The sequence below is a fragment of the Ixodes scapularis genome, unplaced genomic scaffold (assembly GCF_016920785.2).
Source record: "Ixodes scapularis isolate PalLabHiFi unplaced genomic scaffold, ASM1692078v2 PGA_scaffold9__187_contigs__length_104089568, whole genome shotgun sequence".
Taxonomy (NCBI): Eukaryota; Metazoa; Arthropoda; class Arachnida; order Ixodida; family Ixodidae; genus Ixodes; species Ixodes scapularis.
In genome coordinates this window covers 19,915,404-19,933,968 of record NW_024609884.1, presented here as the reverse complement: position 1 = coordinate 19,933,968, position 18,565 = coordinate 19,915,404, and the positions used below count along the sequence as shown (strand labels likewise).

The window sequence follows — 18,565 nt, the reverse complement described above, 5'->3', positions numbered from 1 at the left end:
CCCCCCAAAAAAAAACTTTTTTTTTAAGTACCTGGATTTGTGCAGTTGCAACAGAAAAAGATTAGCACAAGTGACCGATGACCGGTGCGGTAAAACCGCGACACGCGGCACTATTGTTCCTGAGTGCACCGATAGTGAAAATTATGAAAGATTCGCATTGGCTGGATGGATTGATGGATGCCCACTGTTCAATTGTACTAGGTAATTCAAGGAGCGGCCAGGCTCTTTAAATCAACCGCAAATTTCGGTTTCTTAACCTTTTGCACTACGATATTGTGCAGCGTTGCCCACGGATGGCGCTTTTTTTTTTTTTGTAAAATTTGCAAAGATTAAACTTAACTGAGGAAAAAGTAAAAAAAGAAAAAAAGCTTAGCTCCTATGGAAACGCAGCGCAGCTGCGTTTCCATAGGCGCTAAGCCTTTTTCCATAGGGGCCTTTTTCTTTCTTTACTTTTTCCTCAGGTAAGTTTGCTCTTTAAAATTTTACAAAAAAAATGCACCATCTCTGGACAACGCTGCACAAAGTCATAGCGCGATAGGTTAAGAAACCGAATTTTGTGGTTGATTTAAAGAGCCTGGCCGCTCCTTGAATCACCCAGTACTATCGTTAGCACTACAATGAAGGCTGCCGCTATGGCGACCCCAGCGAAATCAACGCCGAGAAGCTCTAGAGAGGTCGTTTTAATTCTGTTGTCTGGCTATCGCTGCTTGCTTCTGTGCCGCGTCATTCCTACGCAATTACTAGAAGGTTTTTCGTTGAAAAATCACTTTGCCTTCATGTGTAACGCCAATTCTACGCTGCAGTGCATGGTGGTCCGCATGCTGAACGATGAGAAGGACCTCCTTTCGTCCACCATTTTGCCTGACCAGTAGAGCCCTGCATATCCGCAGATATTCACAGTAAACTGGCGGATGCGGATAAAAATTAAACGAATTTTGGCGGATTGCAGATCGGATGTCAGGGGCTGCGGATGCGGATCCGAATCTAAATTTTTGCGCAGTGGCATTCAGTCTGTCGACTGACGTTTCATCTGCAGATCGTTTCGTCGACATGCGACGTTTAATCGCAAGGCTTCCAGTGTTCGTTTCATCGAAAAACCTGAGACGTTTCGTCGCACACAACCCTGCTATTTTCGTAACAAACTTTTTGCGTCTCGCCTGGATTACAGGGGGGAGGGGAGCATGGTTTGGTTAAGCACGCCTTAGTGAATCGCACGCTAGCTTTTAGCGGCTTAGTGAAGAGATATGTTGTCGACAAAACGTCGCAGGGGCATGTGCCCACAAAACGTACAGCGTCTACGAACCATGTGTCTATGAAATGTATGTCCGTGAAAAGTTGTCCACGAAACGTATTTCCACAAAACGCGTTTCGAAGAAACGATAGGGATCCTAAGAAAGATCTGATTCTTACTGAAGATCGCTTCAGTTTGTGCATTTCATCTCGTCAAAAATGCTATCTATAGAAAAAGTAAGACTAAAGAATGCAGGGCACCAATCGTCCCGAGAAAGCTAGTTCTTTGGCAGGGAAAGAGCGGAAAACTTTCTCGGGCAAAGATAACCTCAAACGAACAAGTCGCAAGAAAGTAGAAGAAACCTCACCTTCTCCGCAGAGGGTGGTGTGGTCATGATACCAAAAACAAAAGAAGTGCTTCGACAGCGAGCGCGACCCAGTGGCGCCACGGTTTGCAAAGTTTCGGAATCAGCAGTGCACGCACATAGGCAGCCCTTAAATTGCCCGTTTCTTTTTTGTATGCTTAGAGTTCTAGCCAAGAAAATTTGGTAGTTCATATTTGTCCGGTTACGACGCCAGGGCGCCAGCAATGCCAGCGGCTGCCGCGCGCAACCTCCGTAGCCACCCCAAGCAAAAAAAAAAAAAAAGTTTTCTTGATATATTTCGGCGCCTGCAGGCCACAATCTTTCACGAACAACACGTCAGTCAATCCGATCAGACCTTGAACTCTGACTTAGCGGCGCATCTGCCCGCTGGCCGAAACTAAACACCGCGAGACTCGAGACGGCCGCATACGCTCGGTAACATCACACATCACAGAAAGGATTTTGCCTTCCTACCACTGCTTCTCCTCTCTTTCCAAACTTTCTTTTTTTTTTTTTTTTTTGATCTTTTTTTTAAGGTGTTCAGACTTCAGGGGAGAGTTAAGGAAGGGGCCATGGGTGAAAGTTTCCGATTCCGCGTGTGGCGGGGAAAAACGCGGTCGGCGTGATTTCCGCTGATTTTTCTAGTCTAAATGTAATAGTAACCTCTGGTGGTTAGCAAGAACATTGACATGGTTCCACATTTTGCGGTTCGGATACGGATACAAAGTATGCGGATCGGATACGGATACAATAATGTAAAAAGTTTGCGGATGCGGATACGAAGTCTGCGGATGTGGATCGGATACTCAAACTGTTATCCGCGCTTGAGCACTATATAGCTCCTACGGAGCAGAGTAGCGCAATCCTTTGATCCGCGTGTTTCGCCGACAACATGGCCGACAGAGCAGCTCGGCGCGAGTCACGTGGTACTCAGGGTTCCAGGAGGCAGCCCGCTCTATGGGAGAATACATGGAGATCGACTCAACCCGGCTGATTAAAAAATAAACGCCGAGTTCACACTTTTCGAAACTAGTCTGTCGTAAAGTTGGTAAAGCACTAAACACTTTCTCAAAGTTTTAATAATATTGGATGCATGTGAAAATTGTGAGAAGGCAATTTCCAAGGCAATGGCGTTTGAAGCAGACGATTGTTTTGCGCAGCGGAGATGGACTTCATGGGGATTGGCCGGAGCGGGTCACGTGAACGGTGTGACGTCGCCGCGTCGTCTGCTGTATGATGCCGCTCAAGCATTTTTTAAACAAATTACGTTATTGCATGGCACAAAACTTAGCGCAAATTATTGTTAACTGTTCCTTTATTATGTCAAAAACTATTGTCATTCCGTACATCCCCGAAATATTCAAGAAACGGAGATTTTCTCACGTTCTCTATGCATTTGTGCCCGGAGTTAGAACCCTCGGGCGTTCGCCGCTACTCGCCGAGAGATGGCATTCTCGATTGCGCTACTCTGCTCTGAAGGAGCTATATAGTGCTCTAATCCGCGCAGGGCTCTACTGACCAGCACGCCCCCTGTAGTTTGCTAGAGTCGCGAATAGCTGGGAATTGCTATGGCTGCGCTCTCCGACGGCCAACGGGGGTAACTGAAAGAGCTTGTGGTGCAGGTGCAAATTTTCAACATTTTAATCGGTTCGGACAACACTTAAATGCTCTGCAAATGTACTTCCTCTGTTCTTTAAGTAGAGCAGCCAACACTGAATACATTTGTACTTGATAGTACAAAGTCTTGCATCATGTATACAGCTCTGCGAGACTACTCTATAATCCATTTTATACTTGGTGTTTGACGCTGTCAAAGTCGCTGGCACGTGCATGGGGTTTGATCTCTCGGATCATTTGCATGCATTCTCGCACAAATGAAACCATGGATGAAGCCATTTGCTCGCACCAATAGCTCTGACAGCATTGTATACCAAGTATAGATAGAAGATAGAACTTTGTCATGTCTTCCAAGGATGGAACTTTGTCACTTCTCGTAAAGAATTGAAGCTTTCACAAAAGCCATTATGGTGATCCTATACTTCATTCAGTCTATACTTACAGTGATGTTTACACTGCCTGAAGACTCTAAATTAAGGTTGCTTAGAAATTCGATGGAAGGGGCAACCAGCATATCTGGAACCATGCAAGTTGTTTTACTTACCGTAAAATACTGAGAAAGCGCAGAAACTGAAAACTGAGTTAATCTAGCCATGGGCACTTCTCCAGTCAAATTGGTAAAAACCAAGATGGCGGCCAATAAAGAGCTTTGAAGGCGAGGTGATTGGAATTGGAGATAGCACATTTATTTTCACATGATATCGCCACAGGCGGTCTTGTGACCTCCACAACAGGGTGCATATTTTTGGCTGATGCCGGCGCTTTGGAGGGGGTGGGTGCTTGGCGAATAATTTGCAGAATTCTGAAGTTCACGAAATGTTAACAGTGGGTGCCTCCACAGCATTTTAGAGTAGGCTTACGGCTTTTGGCCATGTGAAATTGCAGTGCCCTGTTACTAATACGCTGGGTAGTGTCTTGAATGCCAAGGGTGATACTTATGAATGCATAGCACTGCTATACTCGGGGACACAGTGGCATTCCAAAAGTGAAGAGTATGTGTGCACAGCTTTGATGGGCGCTCAAGCTCCACGAGTGCACAGGCACCAGTAACTTTGGCTTCATTGCCACAGTAAGTGTTCTCAAATGTAGCCCCCATTCTGAAAACATTCACCAAGTGACACAGTATGTATTTTTCTGAAGACACTGGCCTATTTTTATGTCTTCTCCAGGCAAGCATACACTTTCATTTTTGAAAATATACAAAACTCTTCTGAAAAGAGGGTGAGGCAATTCACTAATTCTTGCCATGTACAGAGCAGTCCACTCTTCAGGGGAACACCGGAATGCGCGGCCGGTGCTCCACACAGCGCCGGCTGCAAGCGCTCTCAGAGGCTCAGCGCAGAGGCAGATAGCACCAAAGGTGGTATGTGCCGCACGTCATCTGCTGGTGCACGCTGCGATGCAGTAGTTGTGGACATGTGGCAAGTGCCACCTATGGTGGTCATTGCATTTGCGCTAAGCCTCTGCAAGTGCCGGCAGCTGGCGCTGTGCGGAGCGCCGGCCATGTGTCCGTATTTCGTTTGTGGACCGCTCTGTACATTTGCGTCTTTTCTGTATTCCTTGAACACTTGTTTCCCTTCTCTTTTACAGAAATAGTAGTCTTCGAAGGCACATAATGAAATCTTTGGGGGTACAGCATATATCACAGTCAGATGCTCAGCAAATACAGCTGAAACGTTTCCACGACACCAGCTCACCACAACGGTGATGTGCAATGATTGTCAATCAACAGTTTAATGCAAGCATTTAGCCTGCCCACATTTATAATGCACACCGTGCATTTAGCCTGCCCACATTTATAATGCACACCGTCCAATTGCAAATTGAATGCAAGAGCAGTTGTGTAAAACCTTGCACTAGTAAAGAACTTGTTGGAGATCCATTTAGATGCTAAAACAAAACCTCTCAATTCCTCTTTGCAGGGCTGTTTCGTTTCTTGCTTTTGCCCTTCGTATTCGCAGCTGATCCTTGCTTCTTGATGTAACCATGGCACTCGAGAAGGTCCCTGGCAACTTTGTTTATGTGTTTGTACCGGTCAGGCCCCAAGTGTGTTCCTCCATACCACCGCGTTACCACAACGTAGACGTTGGTGGCATCCAGAATCTGCAAGAAAATTGCAAAGCATACACAATTCCCCATATGTTGGACTGGACTTGTTACACTGGTTTTGGGCTCGCTCTGGAACAAAAACCCTTCACAAGTACCACGATGAAAATTGAGCACTAGTTTAAGTATCTACATTTTCTGTACTGGATCATAACTGGCACGTTCTCACCTTCTCAGACGAAACCGATAAAATCTAGAAAATGCTTGCTATAGTCGGTTACAAGTCAAGAAGGTAGGAGAAGCTCCTCCCACAAGCGTGATGCGCCCGTTTCAAATCTCTCCGCAGTCGAAAGAAGAGTTGACTGGAAACGCTACTTGTTCCGCTTCAATGGATTACCAACTTGTCTCCGATCACACTTTTTAAGAAAGCGACCTTTGTATTCATCGGAGAGGGAACCGAGCCCCTGAAAGCAGCCTTTGTATCCATCGGAGGGGGAAGCTAATCCCCGAAAGTCGTATTTGTTTCCATCGGAGGGGCAAAACTCTAATCTCCCTCTCGTGGCTTCCACAATGCTAAGTCAAAGTCGAAAGATAAAGCAAATATGTACAGAAAGGCAAGACCCTCCTCGCGCGTTGGCCGCGACGTCACGGAAACAATGGGACGCTATTGGATGCGAAGCTGGCGGAGGGATATATGATTCCCTTTGAGGGGCATTTGCCGCTACCTTCTTGACTTGTAACCGACTATAGTAAAATCTTCAATTTAAATTTATCTGAAACACTTCTATGATGGAAGTTACAATGACGAAAGGAAAATCGCATCAGTCTCAGTAAAGTGCCGGGTCAGCAATCATGAGAAGCCAGTCCACTGTCCAGCCTTCTTTCAATGATTGGATGTCTGACAAAGGGAGGTTTATCATATTTGCCTTTTCTGGGTACGAAGGGAGCTAATCTGACCATGTGCATTGTAGAACCCATTGTTTAGGTTCCCGACTATGTAAAGGAATAAGAGGGTAGTGTTTTTTTAACGGTGGAAGTTACGAATGGAAGGTGCACTGTCCAGTTGGCACTTGCCAATGCTCTCGCATTGCAGGATGAGGCAAGTAGCTCTCCCAGTCTCCAGTGCAAATGTCGACTGGAGGCTTATGAGCGACTAAAACCTTGTAAAGTATGCACGATTTTATTACAATCTCTAGTCTACTTCAAACAGTGTTAATGGCAACGACGGTGTATAGTGCTATGTGTTGTAAATATTGCTGCCCACAATTAAAATGCTTTTCTTTTCCTTTTGGTGCTTGTGTGTGTGGGTACTATATCTTTTTAATCAGAATTCTAGAGGATATGTACACACTTTCAGAAATTCAGCGCCATCTAATGGCTAAAATAGCAGCCCAACTCTTGCCATACCAATTGCTGCAACAAAGTTCTGTGTGCGTTGCTCATTTATTCGGGCAGAGTTGTATTTGTATGTCAACGGAAGGAGAATATTTTCTTCGCCATTCAGTTCTTGCTCCATTCATTTCAGTATAGACAGCGACTGACCCAGATGTGAGCCGAAACACTGATTGGCACACAGAGCAGATGCAGTGGACGCAGCGCTTTTATCCGATATCTGCATCGCATTAAATTTCTGAACCTCGTGTTATCTGCACGAGCGCTTGCCTTCAACTCTTCACTTCAGTTTTTTTATCAGCCAGCAGGTCTACTGGAGGTACCAAGAAGCTGCCGTTAGTAGTATTATGGTGCTTGGAAGTGGTCCCTCGATTCCCACCAGACGACATCATAAAACTCTTGTACTGTTTCCTGCCGCGATCCTGGTGGTGACACAGCTGCAGAGTCGCCGGCAGTCGACAGAAGCAAAAGCACACACAAGTTGACGTACCACGACAACGGCGACCCTAGCATCTGCTCGCCTTATTCGCCAGAACATTCACAACCAACCGCCAGGAATGCGACATCAGACAGCATCAGATGCCGGCTTCTCCGACGCAATTCGTTGCCACTTCGGGCAGGACACAGGCGGTATAGGACGATAAACTCACCAGTTGCACATTCCAGGCACCATAGTAATATGTTTTAAGCACTGATGATGATATTGAGCAGAGTGGTCAGTCTCTGTTTCGGAAAATGTACTGAGAATACGGTCGAGTCTTGCCAACATGGATACCCCGCTATACATGCAGTGCAATCCACTTATAACGGTACCACAGATAATGATGTACTGCTTATAACGATCCCTTTCTAGAGTTTCTAGACTAGAAACGCTTACTTTCTAGCCCTGATACAACGATAATCAGTTATAACAATTGAATTTTTGGGTTTTCTCATTCTTGTTATAAGTGGATTGCACTGTAGACGCAATTTTCGGGGATGAGCTGCATGAATACATGCATTTTCTGTCTCGTTGTAATGGACGACTCGCATTATGGAAGACTTTTGGGGGGGAACGGAGGTGTCCAAGTTAACATCACATGATCTGTATAACTAAATTTAGCTCCAATAAATGTGAATTTCATTGCACCAGAATTTTAATGGTAGTGATAAATGTCAAATTTTCAATTAAAAATAAACTGAAAAACACCCTGCGAATTTTACGAACACGTTGACACCGAAAACGGAACCTTATCGATGACCTGGAAAATGCGATTAATACGTGCCCTGTTGGAACAGTTCGCACTGCGATCTTGAGGCACTAAGATCGCTGATCTGGACATGTAGTCTCCTGCGATATGAAAGACCCATTCGGGGCGTGTAGCCGAGACAGTGGCTGACAGGGGCGCTGCGTGCGCTCTGGACAATTCCATTCTACCTCAAGGGGAGGACTTGCTCGGAGCTCAGCTGAAGCGTGCTTACGAGTTTTTAGTTTTGGATTCGTGGTGGGGAGCAGTTCGTCATGTCACAGTTGCACCCACATCTACTAGCTCTGCAATTGTTTTTCATAACAAACAAATGCACTCTTCAAGGCATTTCTTTTCTAAATATGATTATTTAGCAGTGCCTGTTCCAACATAATATGCCCAAAACTAAAAAAAAAGAAAAATAGTCGCGACTATTAGTTAAAAATGGTCAACTTGCAGGCGAGCTGCTGCGTATTAATCGTGATGTTTAAACCCCGAGACTGTGAAAGAAACTTGCGGATATTTTAGGACGGGCAGAAGGTGACAGACAAGCGTCTCAGACTCGGCTAACAAAATTTATTTCGTAACGCCTTTATACCATTCTCCCCCCCAAGGTCGTCCACAATGTAAAAAAAAAAAAAAAAAAAGTTTTCAAGGTGACTCAAATTCTAAGTCGGTTCGTCCTGAACACGGAGGCAGAACCGAAACAATAGGCCTAGGAGGGAACCCAGATACATAAAGGAAGGAAAGAAATGACACGAGATCGCCAGGTTTTTTTCTTGCAGGCAAGCAAGAAAACCCACGAAAAAAAAAAAAAAAAAGAAACCACTTTTTGCTTTAAAACAAACAACACGCCAACAAAAAAAAAAAAAAAAAAAAACGTCACAGCCCCACTTGCCGCCGTCACCGCCACACGTTTCAAGTGGGTCTTTCGTATTGCAGGAGACTATACATTATGCCTTTAAAATATCTCCTTTTGGGACACTAACTAGGTAGAATCCGGCTAGTGTTCTTTTTTTTCCCCAATTGCATAAATTCACACTTATACTTGCATCCAACAAATGAAGAAGCCGGGTTCCTGCATATGTTTCTCCATCATCTGCAGAGTCCTTTTGAAGCACACTTCGTGGCTCTGTCTGCAAAATCCTATAAGAGAATGTGCAACCGAAGTGAAATGACCAAAGCCACACATGCAGCACTAAATCTAGGAAATACTATGTAAGGCATACCGATAAGCCCAAATGTTGTGTGTAGCTTCTGCAATCTTGCGATTTGTCTTCAACCTGTTCAGGACTTGTTCCACCTATATTTAATAGTTCACAAAGGTATAGTCGCACCCATGAAATATTTCACAATTACTTTCCTGATCAAAGCCAAGATGATAATGCATTGTTTGTTTATTACATAAAATTGGTGGTTTTAACATTGTCAAAGTCTACTTGTTCTTTATTTTTTTTCTTTTCAGTTGTAGGGGATAAGACTAATATTGCATTTAATCTACTTGCACATCATTTTATAAGAAGCTGAATTCACCAACCTGTCTGAGGTTGTGAACCTCAGCTAGATGAGCTTGGAAAACGCTTCTACGGTCCTCCAAAGTATCACCGTGAAAGATTTCTGGCTCATCTGTGCTGTCGACCTCTGCAATTTAAAAGGGACATTGACACAAGAGTTTGAATACTCAAATATTCTTGAGTAAAAGCACATATGCTGTCCTTACACCCCCATTGAAATATAGTGAGAGCCAGGTTTTGACTTGCAAGGGGTTATTGGTGTTTCCTAGCCTCGCAGGGTTTGTCCGATACGAAGACTCGGTGAACGAATGAACAATGCAATTGTAATGAACGAGCAAGGTATGATGCAACGAGTCACAGAGCTGATAGCTATATTCACTCTTGCAGCTTCCAACATGAGCACAATAAGCCTCAAAATCTAATTTTCTTGCACTTTACATAAGCACTAACTTCGCTCTTCTAAAAGTGCAGCATTTGTTAATCTATCGTTAGCAAACTTTCACTTCACTGCAAAGTAAGGAATAAGGTCCCATTTCAATTTTATTGTTGTACTTCAGTCTATTATGCCACTATGGCCACAGCTTTGTTCAACCACTAACCTTCACTTTCCATAGCAGGCCAGCATCAAATGTGGTACCTCCCCACTTCATTCACTATGCTCACTTGATCAAAATGAGTTTTGAACTTGGCCAAACATATTGTATGAAAGTTCATACCAGAGTTGATTTCCAGCAGTGCGACTGGGTCCACAAGCACATCACCAGCCCGGGTTTCCAGTGTTCCTTCGAGCAGGGCTTTGCGCGCAATTTCGACCCAGTCAAAGAGTATATTTTCCCCCAAGTGATCACTGCAAGCAAAGCACTGTACAGTTACCATCAATGGGCAAGTAGGTTTACTTGGAGCAGAAATGCAGAAGTGGAAAACATGTATCAAAAAAACAAGAACAATCCTATTCTTGTTTCTACACAGTTCTTTCAGTTGGTCTGGGTGAATCCATGTTGGCCCTTTGAAGGGCCTGCATAAATCGGTTTCTTGGGATCAGACTGCTATTTACCACTGGGGTATTCTGTAGGTGGTGCATTTTGTATATCAATGACCCTCACTTAAACAAAAAGTAAAGAAATTAAAAATATTTTTTCTCTACCTACCATGGCCGTCTGCAAACTACGCCCAGGGACAACCTTCTGTGGCACTTCTGAGGAGAGGAGGAGAGCGCACGCGTAGCTTTAATTGGGGCTCAATCTGGGCGAGGGCAAGCATTCTCATACCTTTAACTGCACTGCCACAGAAAGTTCTCCCCGAGTGAACATGTATCTCATTGGTGCAACAGCCAACAGTTGGAGTCGGCGGTCTGCAAAGGGCTTTTGCAAAGCCGAAATAACCCAATAAACAGCCTTTCGACTGGTTTTGTGCCCATTCAATGTGTTTTATTAGTAAAACTACCAGTCTTGTACTGGCAACTAGCACCGGAAAATTGTGCGCCATTTAATTTTTATACTACAAGCGATCGCCTGCTTTCAACAAGGGAGCTGCTATGATTTGACTTTGGGTTTCAACTCTGATAATCAGTGGCGATTTTATTTCAAAGGGGAGGGAGAGGAGAGGAGAGGAGAGGGGAGGGGGGGGGGGGGGGGGGGCTCGTCCTGAACGGCAACGCAACCTGGTGACTCGGCCCAAACACCACTGCTAGGCATGCTAAAATTAAATTATAATTTATATATAAAAAAAAAAATTGTAGGGGGTGGAAGCTTTGATCCCCTAAAGCTCCCCAGCTATGCCACTGCTGGTAATGGTAATGCAAATAATCTGTCCACTCCAATTTTTGCTGCAGGCTGAATTATTGGCATCACTGGTTTCTGGTGACACTTCCTAGTTAAAACAAAAATCCAGTGAGTGTGCAGGAGAGCTGGTGGAAGTTCATCTCACTTAAAATTATCAGAGACTGTGGTAAAAGATGGAAAGCTTAGAAGGAAAAGAAAGGAATGTCCAAAAAATCAACTCTTTTTCCTTCTACTAAGTTTCCCATCCTTTACCACAGTCTCGGGTAATGTTTAACATGATCAACTTCCTGGTTGCTGGCTGTTTAATTTATTTATTAAGACAGAGGGAGAAAGCCAAAATGATTGTTTTCTCACTTCCCTATTATTTTTTCTTATTTTTTATGAGCTCAAGAGCCAGAGGCTTGCAGTTAAATCTCTAGTTCAGTTTGAGAAGAGGTGTCGACATCACATATCTCACACACATTGGTTGGTGAGAAAAGTATGCCCCAAACATACCCTGTACTGTAAAGCTCCACAGGTGTTCATGTTAGATATTTCTTTTCTCACGAGAACCTCACACCCGATATGAGGCACAGCATATGTACCACCCGAACCCTGTTTTTCACATACCAATAATGATCTTCCAAGGTATTCGAGAGTCTTGTCTTATCTTCATGGCTCATCCATGGTGCACTGAAGAGGGTAACAGATGAACGACAGTATTAAAGCAAAGCATTTCAGTCAAGATAAATAAAGAAGAGAAAATAATTTAAAGTTGGAAGTTTCTGTCACTACCAACAATAGATAGAGCATTTCCAGAGATTTTATTATCAGTATTAACATACACAAAGCTGCAGTTTGGAATGTCAAAAGGTAAAACTGAAAACTCAGAGTAAAAATTTTCAGCTTGTTATACACACTCTGATTTTTCGTTCTTTCTGTTCCAGTCAAAACGTTGGAGCCAAACTACTACATCATGTATGTGCAAAGTGAGCACTTCCTGAAGTTGCTCCAGCAAAGTAAACACATAGCTTTTTGTGCCTCAAGGAGGATATCCCTTGCAGGTGATGTCAGCATCCACTGCTCTATTTTACTAGTAATAGTAGTTTAGCCAGGGGCGGATGCAGGAATTTCCTGAGGGGGGGTCAGGTGTTGGTGAGCGTACCATATGTTAAGGAACCCCCTCCCCCTCTCCCTCGGTTCACGCCCTAAATTTCACGCATGCAGAAATCAAGAGGGGGATCAGGACATCCGGACCCCCCCCCTAAATCCGCCCCTGAGTTTAGCCTGTCAATTGGTCGTTTTCCCAAAGATCAGAAGAACCCATTCAGCTTTTAAAATGTATTTAATCACAATTTTTCAATGGAGCAACTACTGTTTGCTAGAACAATTACAACAATGATATGGACTCCTCACAGCTGCCAGATCCCAAGTGATCCTTAAGACCTCATTTACCTAATTTCGTAGATTGGAGGTGCATCAGATGGATATTCCGGTGGAAGCCTGACCTACAAAATTGTGCAGATATGTCAGGGAAATACATCTTAAACTTGAAGACACCATATTCAAGCAGTAATTTGTTGCCTGTAATTAAATGGGTGCAAGTTCCTGTTCAGAAAACTTGCCTTGAAATCAAGCTTGTGGTTGTTGTTTTCATTGCAGAGTGTGATCCTGTAGACACAATCAGCAGCATCTTCCACTTTCCATTCATCCTGGTAGATTGCCGAGAGTGCTTCAATCTCGTCAGCCTGAAACACCCAGCGCTTCTCCTTGGTTTTATGTTCAGTCCAGTTAAAAATAATATTTAAAATGGAAGCAGGTTCAATAAAAAAAAATATATGCCTGGGAGGGCCTGTTACGGTCACACCTCTTGGTAAAGAACAACAACATCTACAGGGTGCGGCCATAAGGACAAACGCGTTTGGCATGCCGAGTCCATGAACTTACCTGAAATTGGGCACGCAAACATAGTTTCATAAGAAGCTTTATGTATTTTTTTAGAGCTCAAGTTGGAGGTGGTAAAATATTAAAAGTAGAGCAAAAATGGAGGCCATTCATATCTCGTGTCCTAGACTGGATGTTCGTCGCTGTCAATTAAAGTATTAATCTTGCTCATCGCCAGCCTCTACTATCGGTTCTTGGTATTTTTGAGTTCAGCCCGTTCAGCAAGCCACCCGAGAGTGAGCTTATAAACTGGTGTGCGGGCAACAAACGGGCTGATACACACGTTTGCAAGTACGACCTCCGGGCACCGCCATCTTGTTCGCTTGGGGTGCGCTTCAGCACGGCCATAATCCAATTGCAACGCCTTAAGGCTTCTTCACACAGTTGCGTTTGACTATGTTTGACTGCGTTAACCCCTTGCCTACTAATAACGAGTGTCACTCGTGCCGCCATTTACGGACCATAAAACCCGACCACGAGTGTGACTTGTGTTACGGTTTCAGAGCTTGTTTTGTGAGCTCTGCGGCAGATGGCAGCACTACCCCTGTTGCTTTTGTTTACCTTGGGTTCTTTTCTTGTTTGCTTTGCCTTTTGACAGAGAGAGGGTGCTCCATTGACAAAAAATAAGCGCGCTATTGTAAGCAAGTGCGCCAAAAACATGTCTTCGGTGCGGAGGTCTGCTTTGGCCGACGAAGATATACAAAGACTTCTTTTTGAAAGTGATGAATGCGCCAGTATTTCTGACGACGAATCCTGCTGCCTTTCCGATTACCCGGAATCCGATGAGAGTTCAACGAACAGTGAGAAAAGTGTTGAAAACAATGCGAATCCTGGAAGCATTTCATCGACTTCGGCGTCTGGACGTCAGTGGAACTGGGAGAAGAGGGACAACCAGCCTGCTCAGTTCACCTTTGTAGAAACCCCAGGTGTGTCAGCAAGGGTTCAACGCAGTCTTGGTGAGAAGACAAGCGCCTTGTCGACCTTTTCCGTGTTTGCAAGTCATGATTTTTGGGCGTCTGTCTCTGCTGAGACAAATCGCTACGCCGAACAAGAGATGGGCGACGAGGATCGTCCCAAGAAATGCTATGAGGAGCAATGGTTTGACACCACTCCGGATGAGATAAAGGCATACTTTGCCTTGTGCATCATTATGACGCAAGTGAAAAAACATACAGTCAAAATGAACTGGTCCAAGAGGTCCATAGTGGAGACCCCAATTTTCAGCAAAACGATGTCCTATGTGAGTTTTCTGCTAATCTCTCGATTTCTATCATACTGTGAAGAACTACTGAAGAAGAGGAGACGACCAGAAGTCCTGGTATAGAGCACGAGACTACGCCTGAAAGCCAAGGAAACGTATTTCTTTATTTTGATGCAAATTGCTTGATTTAAATCAAGCTTTCTGTACGATCTTTAAAGAAAAAAAATGAGTAGGCAAGGGGTTAAAGGGAAACTCCAGGCAACATTTTTTAACTGATGGATGGACACTAATCATCAGCCATATGGCCGCAGCGTGACGTCATTGTGGTGCTAGGGTACGTCATACAACCAATCAACTGCAGCTCCACCGCGACGCGACGTCACATGGGTGCTGCACCAGTGTTCCTCAACTGAAAGCTAATTCACTTGCCGCCTGCTAAAGAGCAGCTGGTCACATCTTCAAAATCAGTTTTAGTGGAGTAAGTAGCTTCACTCTGACATAGTATTTCGGCTGTGATCATATTTCGTGCCACTAAAGCGATACCACTCATTTATTTTGGTTTTGTTTTCGACCGGAGTTGTCCTTTAAGACTGCCTTCGTCGAGCTGTTGCCATGGCGACTCTTACGATAAGCCAATGGGGAGGCGCTGTGTTGTACGACGCAATCGTGCGACTTAGCAAGGCATTGTACTCGGATTACGGCCGCGCCCAAGTGTACCCCAAGCAAGCAAGATGGCGGCAGCCTGAGGCCGTACTTGCAAACATGTTACGTGTAGAGGGCATAGCAAATACAACGGCCTCCAATTTCGGTTTATTTCGAATGTTCCACGATAGCAAAAGTTGTGACTTGAGCTCTTAAAAAAAAAAAAAAAAAAAAGTACATAAAATTTTTTCTTAGAGCAAGTTTGCTTGTACGATTACAGCTATGCACGTTTGTAATTTGAATTTTGCAAGGCGTGACAAATCTGTTTGTCCTTGTTGCTGCACCCTGTACATACAAGGAAAACAGAAAAGCGAGAGAACATACCTGGGATGCTATGTTGCCATTAGCCAAGACTGCAGCTTCCATGCTAATTGCTTTATACTAAAAACTGAAAAAGGAAAATATCATTCAGCAATAATCAAACAATATACAGAAACTTTAGGAGGTTTTTTCGTCGCAAAAATAAATTGTGCATCGCCGAACGCCCATTTTCCACCCAAAGGTGGCGCTAGAGGTCTGAACCAGACAGAGCCATATATTGGCAGAGTCTCGCCATTCATTGGTTTGAATAGACGAGTATCTCACGGCCAATCACAGGCCGCGAAAAAGCCCTTAGCAGTGGTCATGAGCTCTAAAAATATGACTCGACTAATTTAAAGAGTTTTAACGTCGCTAGAATAAAAAAAATATAACTCTTAGTGATTGAAAACTTGGCGCATGCAAGGTTTTCGTCATGTCCAAATTCAACGGGAGAATAAATGAATGTGCGCTTCAAACCACTGCATAGTTGCGATCATTGCTGATGATTTGCTATTGACGCCATTGTCACCGAAATGCCAAGATCGAACGCTTCTATTTCACGCTTTAAATGTTGTTTCTAATACTGTGACGTCGCGGTCTGCTGATTCGTCGACGCCGTTTTGCACTTTTAGTTTATGCTTCAACCGCAAGGGGAATATTTGGCACAGGCGGCGGCCTTTGCTCCGCCTATTGGCCAAACTCTCGTAATAACTCATGTTTACAAACAAACCGGAGTGCCTCTAGTTGATACCACCGGCGCCGTGCATGCGCAATGAAATGTGGGCAAGAAGCTCGCCGTCGCCCATAAACAAACCATTGAAATGCGATGTTGTCGGCGTCGGTAGGAGTCCCCGTGCTCTTTATCACAATGGAATTGTTGATTCTATGTCGTCTTGGCAATGTCTGACTACTTGAGTGGCTTCGACGAAATTACCGAGGCTCGTTACACCGCAAAACTTCGCGTGAATAATGTGACATGCAGTGATTCATTCCGCATGGACGCCGCAGAATGGACGCTAAAGCCAGATTCGCATGACGAGATTCCGCTCTCAGTTTTCAGTCGCGACGTCGCTCGGGCTACAAAAGCGTGAGCCGTAGCTGAGATGGTCGACGTCGATACTGAAAATTACAAGCAGGATCAGACTAAGTGAATTAGGAATAACAAGTCGATGATGGCCACTGGTAAGAATGATCAACATCTCCTTCTATCAACTGTTTACACTGAGCCTGCTTACCCCAACCAACCTTCACTTACTTATTACCGCAATTACCTGGCCAATGTTTGATCTACAGGCCGGTGTTGTCTGAAAGAGCAGACGACAAGCAGAAACATTTGAAAAAGCAGACGGCACTTTGAACAACCAGGTGGCCGTTTGAACTTGAAGACGCACCGAACGTAGACCGCAGATGGTCCGTACAACTTGACAGTTTTCCCGCATTCATGTTGGAACAAAAGTACCTAAATCTGATAACCACAAATATCCGTGAATATAAACCGAAGTGCTTCCTGCCCAAGCATTCGTGGTCCGACGGCGTCTGGTTTTCCCTTTTCACGGCACATATCCACATTCTCGGACGAACCGAGCATATAAAAAATTATCTTCAAACTTTTCTCGACTCTTCTGGTACAGTCCCAATTACGGTTTTGACGAGAAGGCAGGTTTTTGTCTGGTTTCTTTCAAAACAACGCACAAATGCACGTCTCGCATGGCGACTTCCACCCACAACCCCGGATCGAAGTGTGCTCGACGCGCCACCACCACACCGTGATGTAACAGAGTAGAGTTTGTGTATACACGTTTGCAAGTCCGGTCTCAGGGCGCCGCCATCTTGCCCAGTGGGGTGCACTTGGGCCCGGCCATAATCCGATCATGACACCTTAGCAAGGCTTCGTAATCGGATTAGGACGCGACCAAGCGCACCCCAGCAAGCAAGATGGCACCTCCCTGAAGCCGGACTTGCCAACATACGCCTGAACCAGATGCCAAATTTTCAGTACGAATTGATATTTTATTGAAGAGCTATGCGATTTTCTGAAAATAGCAATGGGAAAATTGTGACCGCCGGAGCTCTATGGCGCCAGAAACCGAAAACGTGCGAAAATGGGCCCATTTTCCCAATGAAATTTTCAGAAAATCTCTAACAACTTTTGAATAAAATATTGGTTCGTGCTGAAACTTTGGCACCTGATTTGGACCTTTAGCTTTACCTTTCGGCGCAGGATGAGTGCTCGGCGATGCGTAGTTTATTTTTCTGATAAGAATGAAACGTTTTTTTTCTTGGGGGGAGGGGGAGGGGGGGGGGGGGGAACTCTTAGAAGAGACTTAGAAAATTGGAATGGTCATTGCATTGAAAGGGACAGAATTCCCAAAATTAAAGCAGACAAAAACATCAACAAGATCCACAAGAAATCATTTTAGAAAGTGACGACAGGTTTATAAAGTGATCCGTGAGCACTCGTGAATCGCACGTTCATGGTTTCGGAATCGGACGCATGAGTTCCAACATAATGGTTTCGGTATATGAATGCGTGCCCATGCTCGCTCGCTCGCTCTGTCTTTTTGACACTTCATGGTACGGGGTGCGGCCAGTGCGGCTGGTGGTACGACTTGCAGATCTAATACATTCCAGCTTGTGCGTACGCACTACGTTTGTCACAGATGTCAATCGCGTACCTGGAAATAACCTTGTGGCAGCAGAAAACGACTGAGCTACTTTCACTAGCGTCCACCTGTTCTTCCACTGAGATCACATCCCCTGTGGTGCCACGTGTCATCACTATCAATCACCCATGATCGGCCACACTCACAGTGAAACTTTTGCGCTTGCCACTCTCGCTGCTCCCGCTCGCCGTCGTCCCGCCAGTCCCGCGTCGACAACGCGTCGAACGTGTCAAACTCAAGCCCATGTAGAGATCAGTGGTCAAGCCCTTGGTCAAGCCCAACGCAAATCCAGAAAGCCGCAAAAGTCGTAAAAATAAGCTAGAGCTAGAGCGTAGCTTATTTAGTGGCACTAGCTAGAGCTAGAAGCGAGAGGAAACGACAATCTTAAATGCAGTTACCACTGATCTCTATGACAGCAGTTACCAACAGCACCGTAGCAGTAAATTTGCTTTGTCTAGCTTCACCGCACTGTAACAGTGTAGTATTACCATCTTCATCGTGTTACGAAGGTTTTTTTCTACTTTTCTTTTAACTGTCTGATCTTAGAGCACTATATAGCTCCTACGGAGCAGAGTAGCGCAATCCTTTGAACCCTTTGAACCCCG

At 44.6% G+C, this 18,565-nt stretch overlaps 1 protein-coding gene across 3 annotated transcripts; it reads right to left on the bottom strand.

Moving 5' to 3' along the window:
- Positions 1–3,873: 3,873 nt before the first annotated feature.
- On the bottom strand, positions 3,874–18,276 carry LOC8036154 (protein IMPACT). Of its 3 annotated transcripts, none has more exons than XM_040499770.2 (11): positions 17,973–18,276; positions 15,322–15,385; positions 12,776–12,898; positions 12,606–12,658; positions 11,781–11,843; positions 10,107–10,237; positions 9,414–9,517; positions 9,106–9,179; positions 8,929–9,022; positions 4,999–5,315; positions 3,874–4,963 (listed from the first exon to the last, which is right to left on the bottom strand). In XM_040499770.2, exons 2-10 carry the CDS (start codon positions 15,361–15,363, stop codon positions 5,118–5,120), a joined length of 882 nt encoding a protein of 293 aa, XP_040355704.1. In that variant the 5' UTR covers positions 15,364–15,385; positions 17,973–18,276; the 3' UTR covers positions 3,874–4,963; positions 4,999–5,117. The 3 variants fall into 3 exon arrangements, with proteins under 3 accessions (XP_040355704.1, XP_040063132.1, XP_040063133.1); XM_040207198.3 differs by having other exon boundaries at positions 18,107–18,276; XM_040207199.1 differs by having other exon boundaries at positions 17,944–18,100.
- Between the last annotated feature and the right edge of the window lie 289 nt (positions 18,277–18,565).

Excerpts from the sequence above, each read along its gene's own strand:
- LOC8036154 (XM_040499770.2), bottom strand. The coding sequence starts at position 15,363 with ATGGAAGCTGCAGTCTTGGCTAATGGCAACATAGCATCCCAG. Across the intron at positions 9,518-10,106 it reads ACTGCTGGAAATCAACTCTG|AGGTCGACAGCACAGATGAG; the intron begins GTATGAACTTTC and ends TTTAAATTGCAG. Across the intron at positions 9,023-9,105 it reads CACAACATTTGGGCTTATCG|GATTTTGCAGACAGAGCCAC; the intron begins GTATGCCTTACA and ends ATTCTCTTATAG.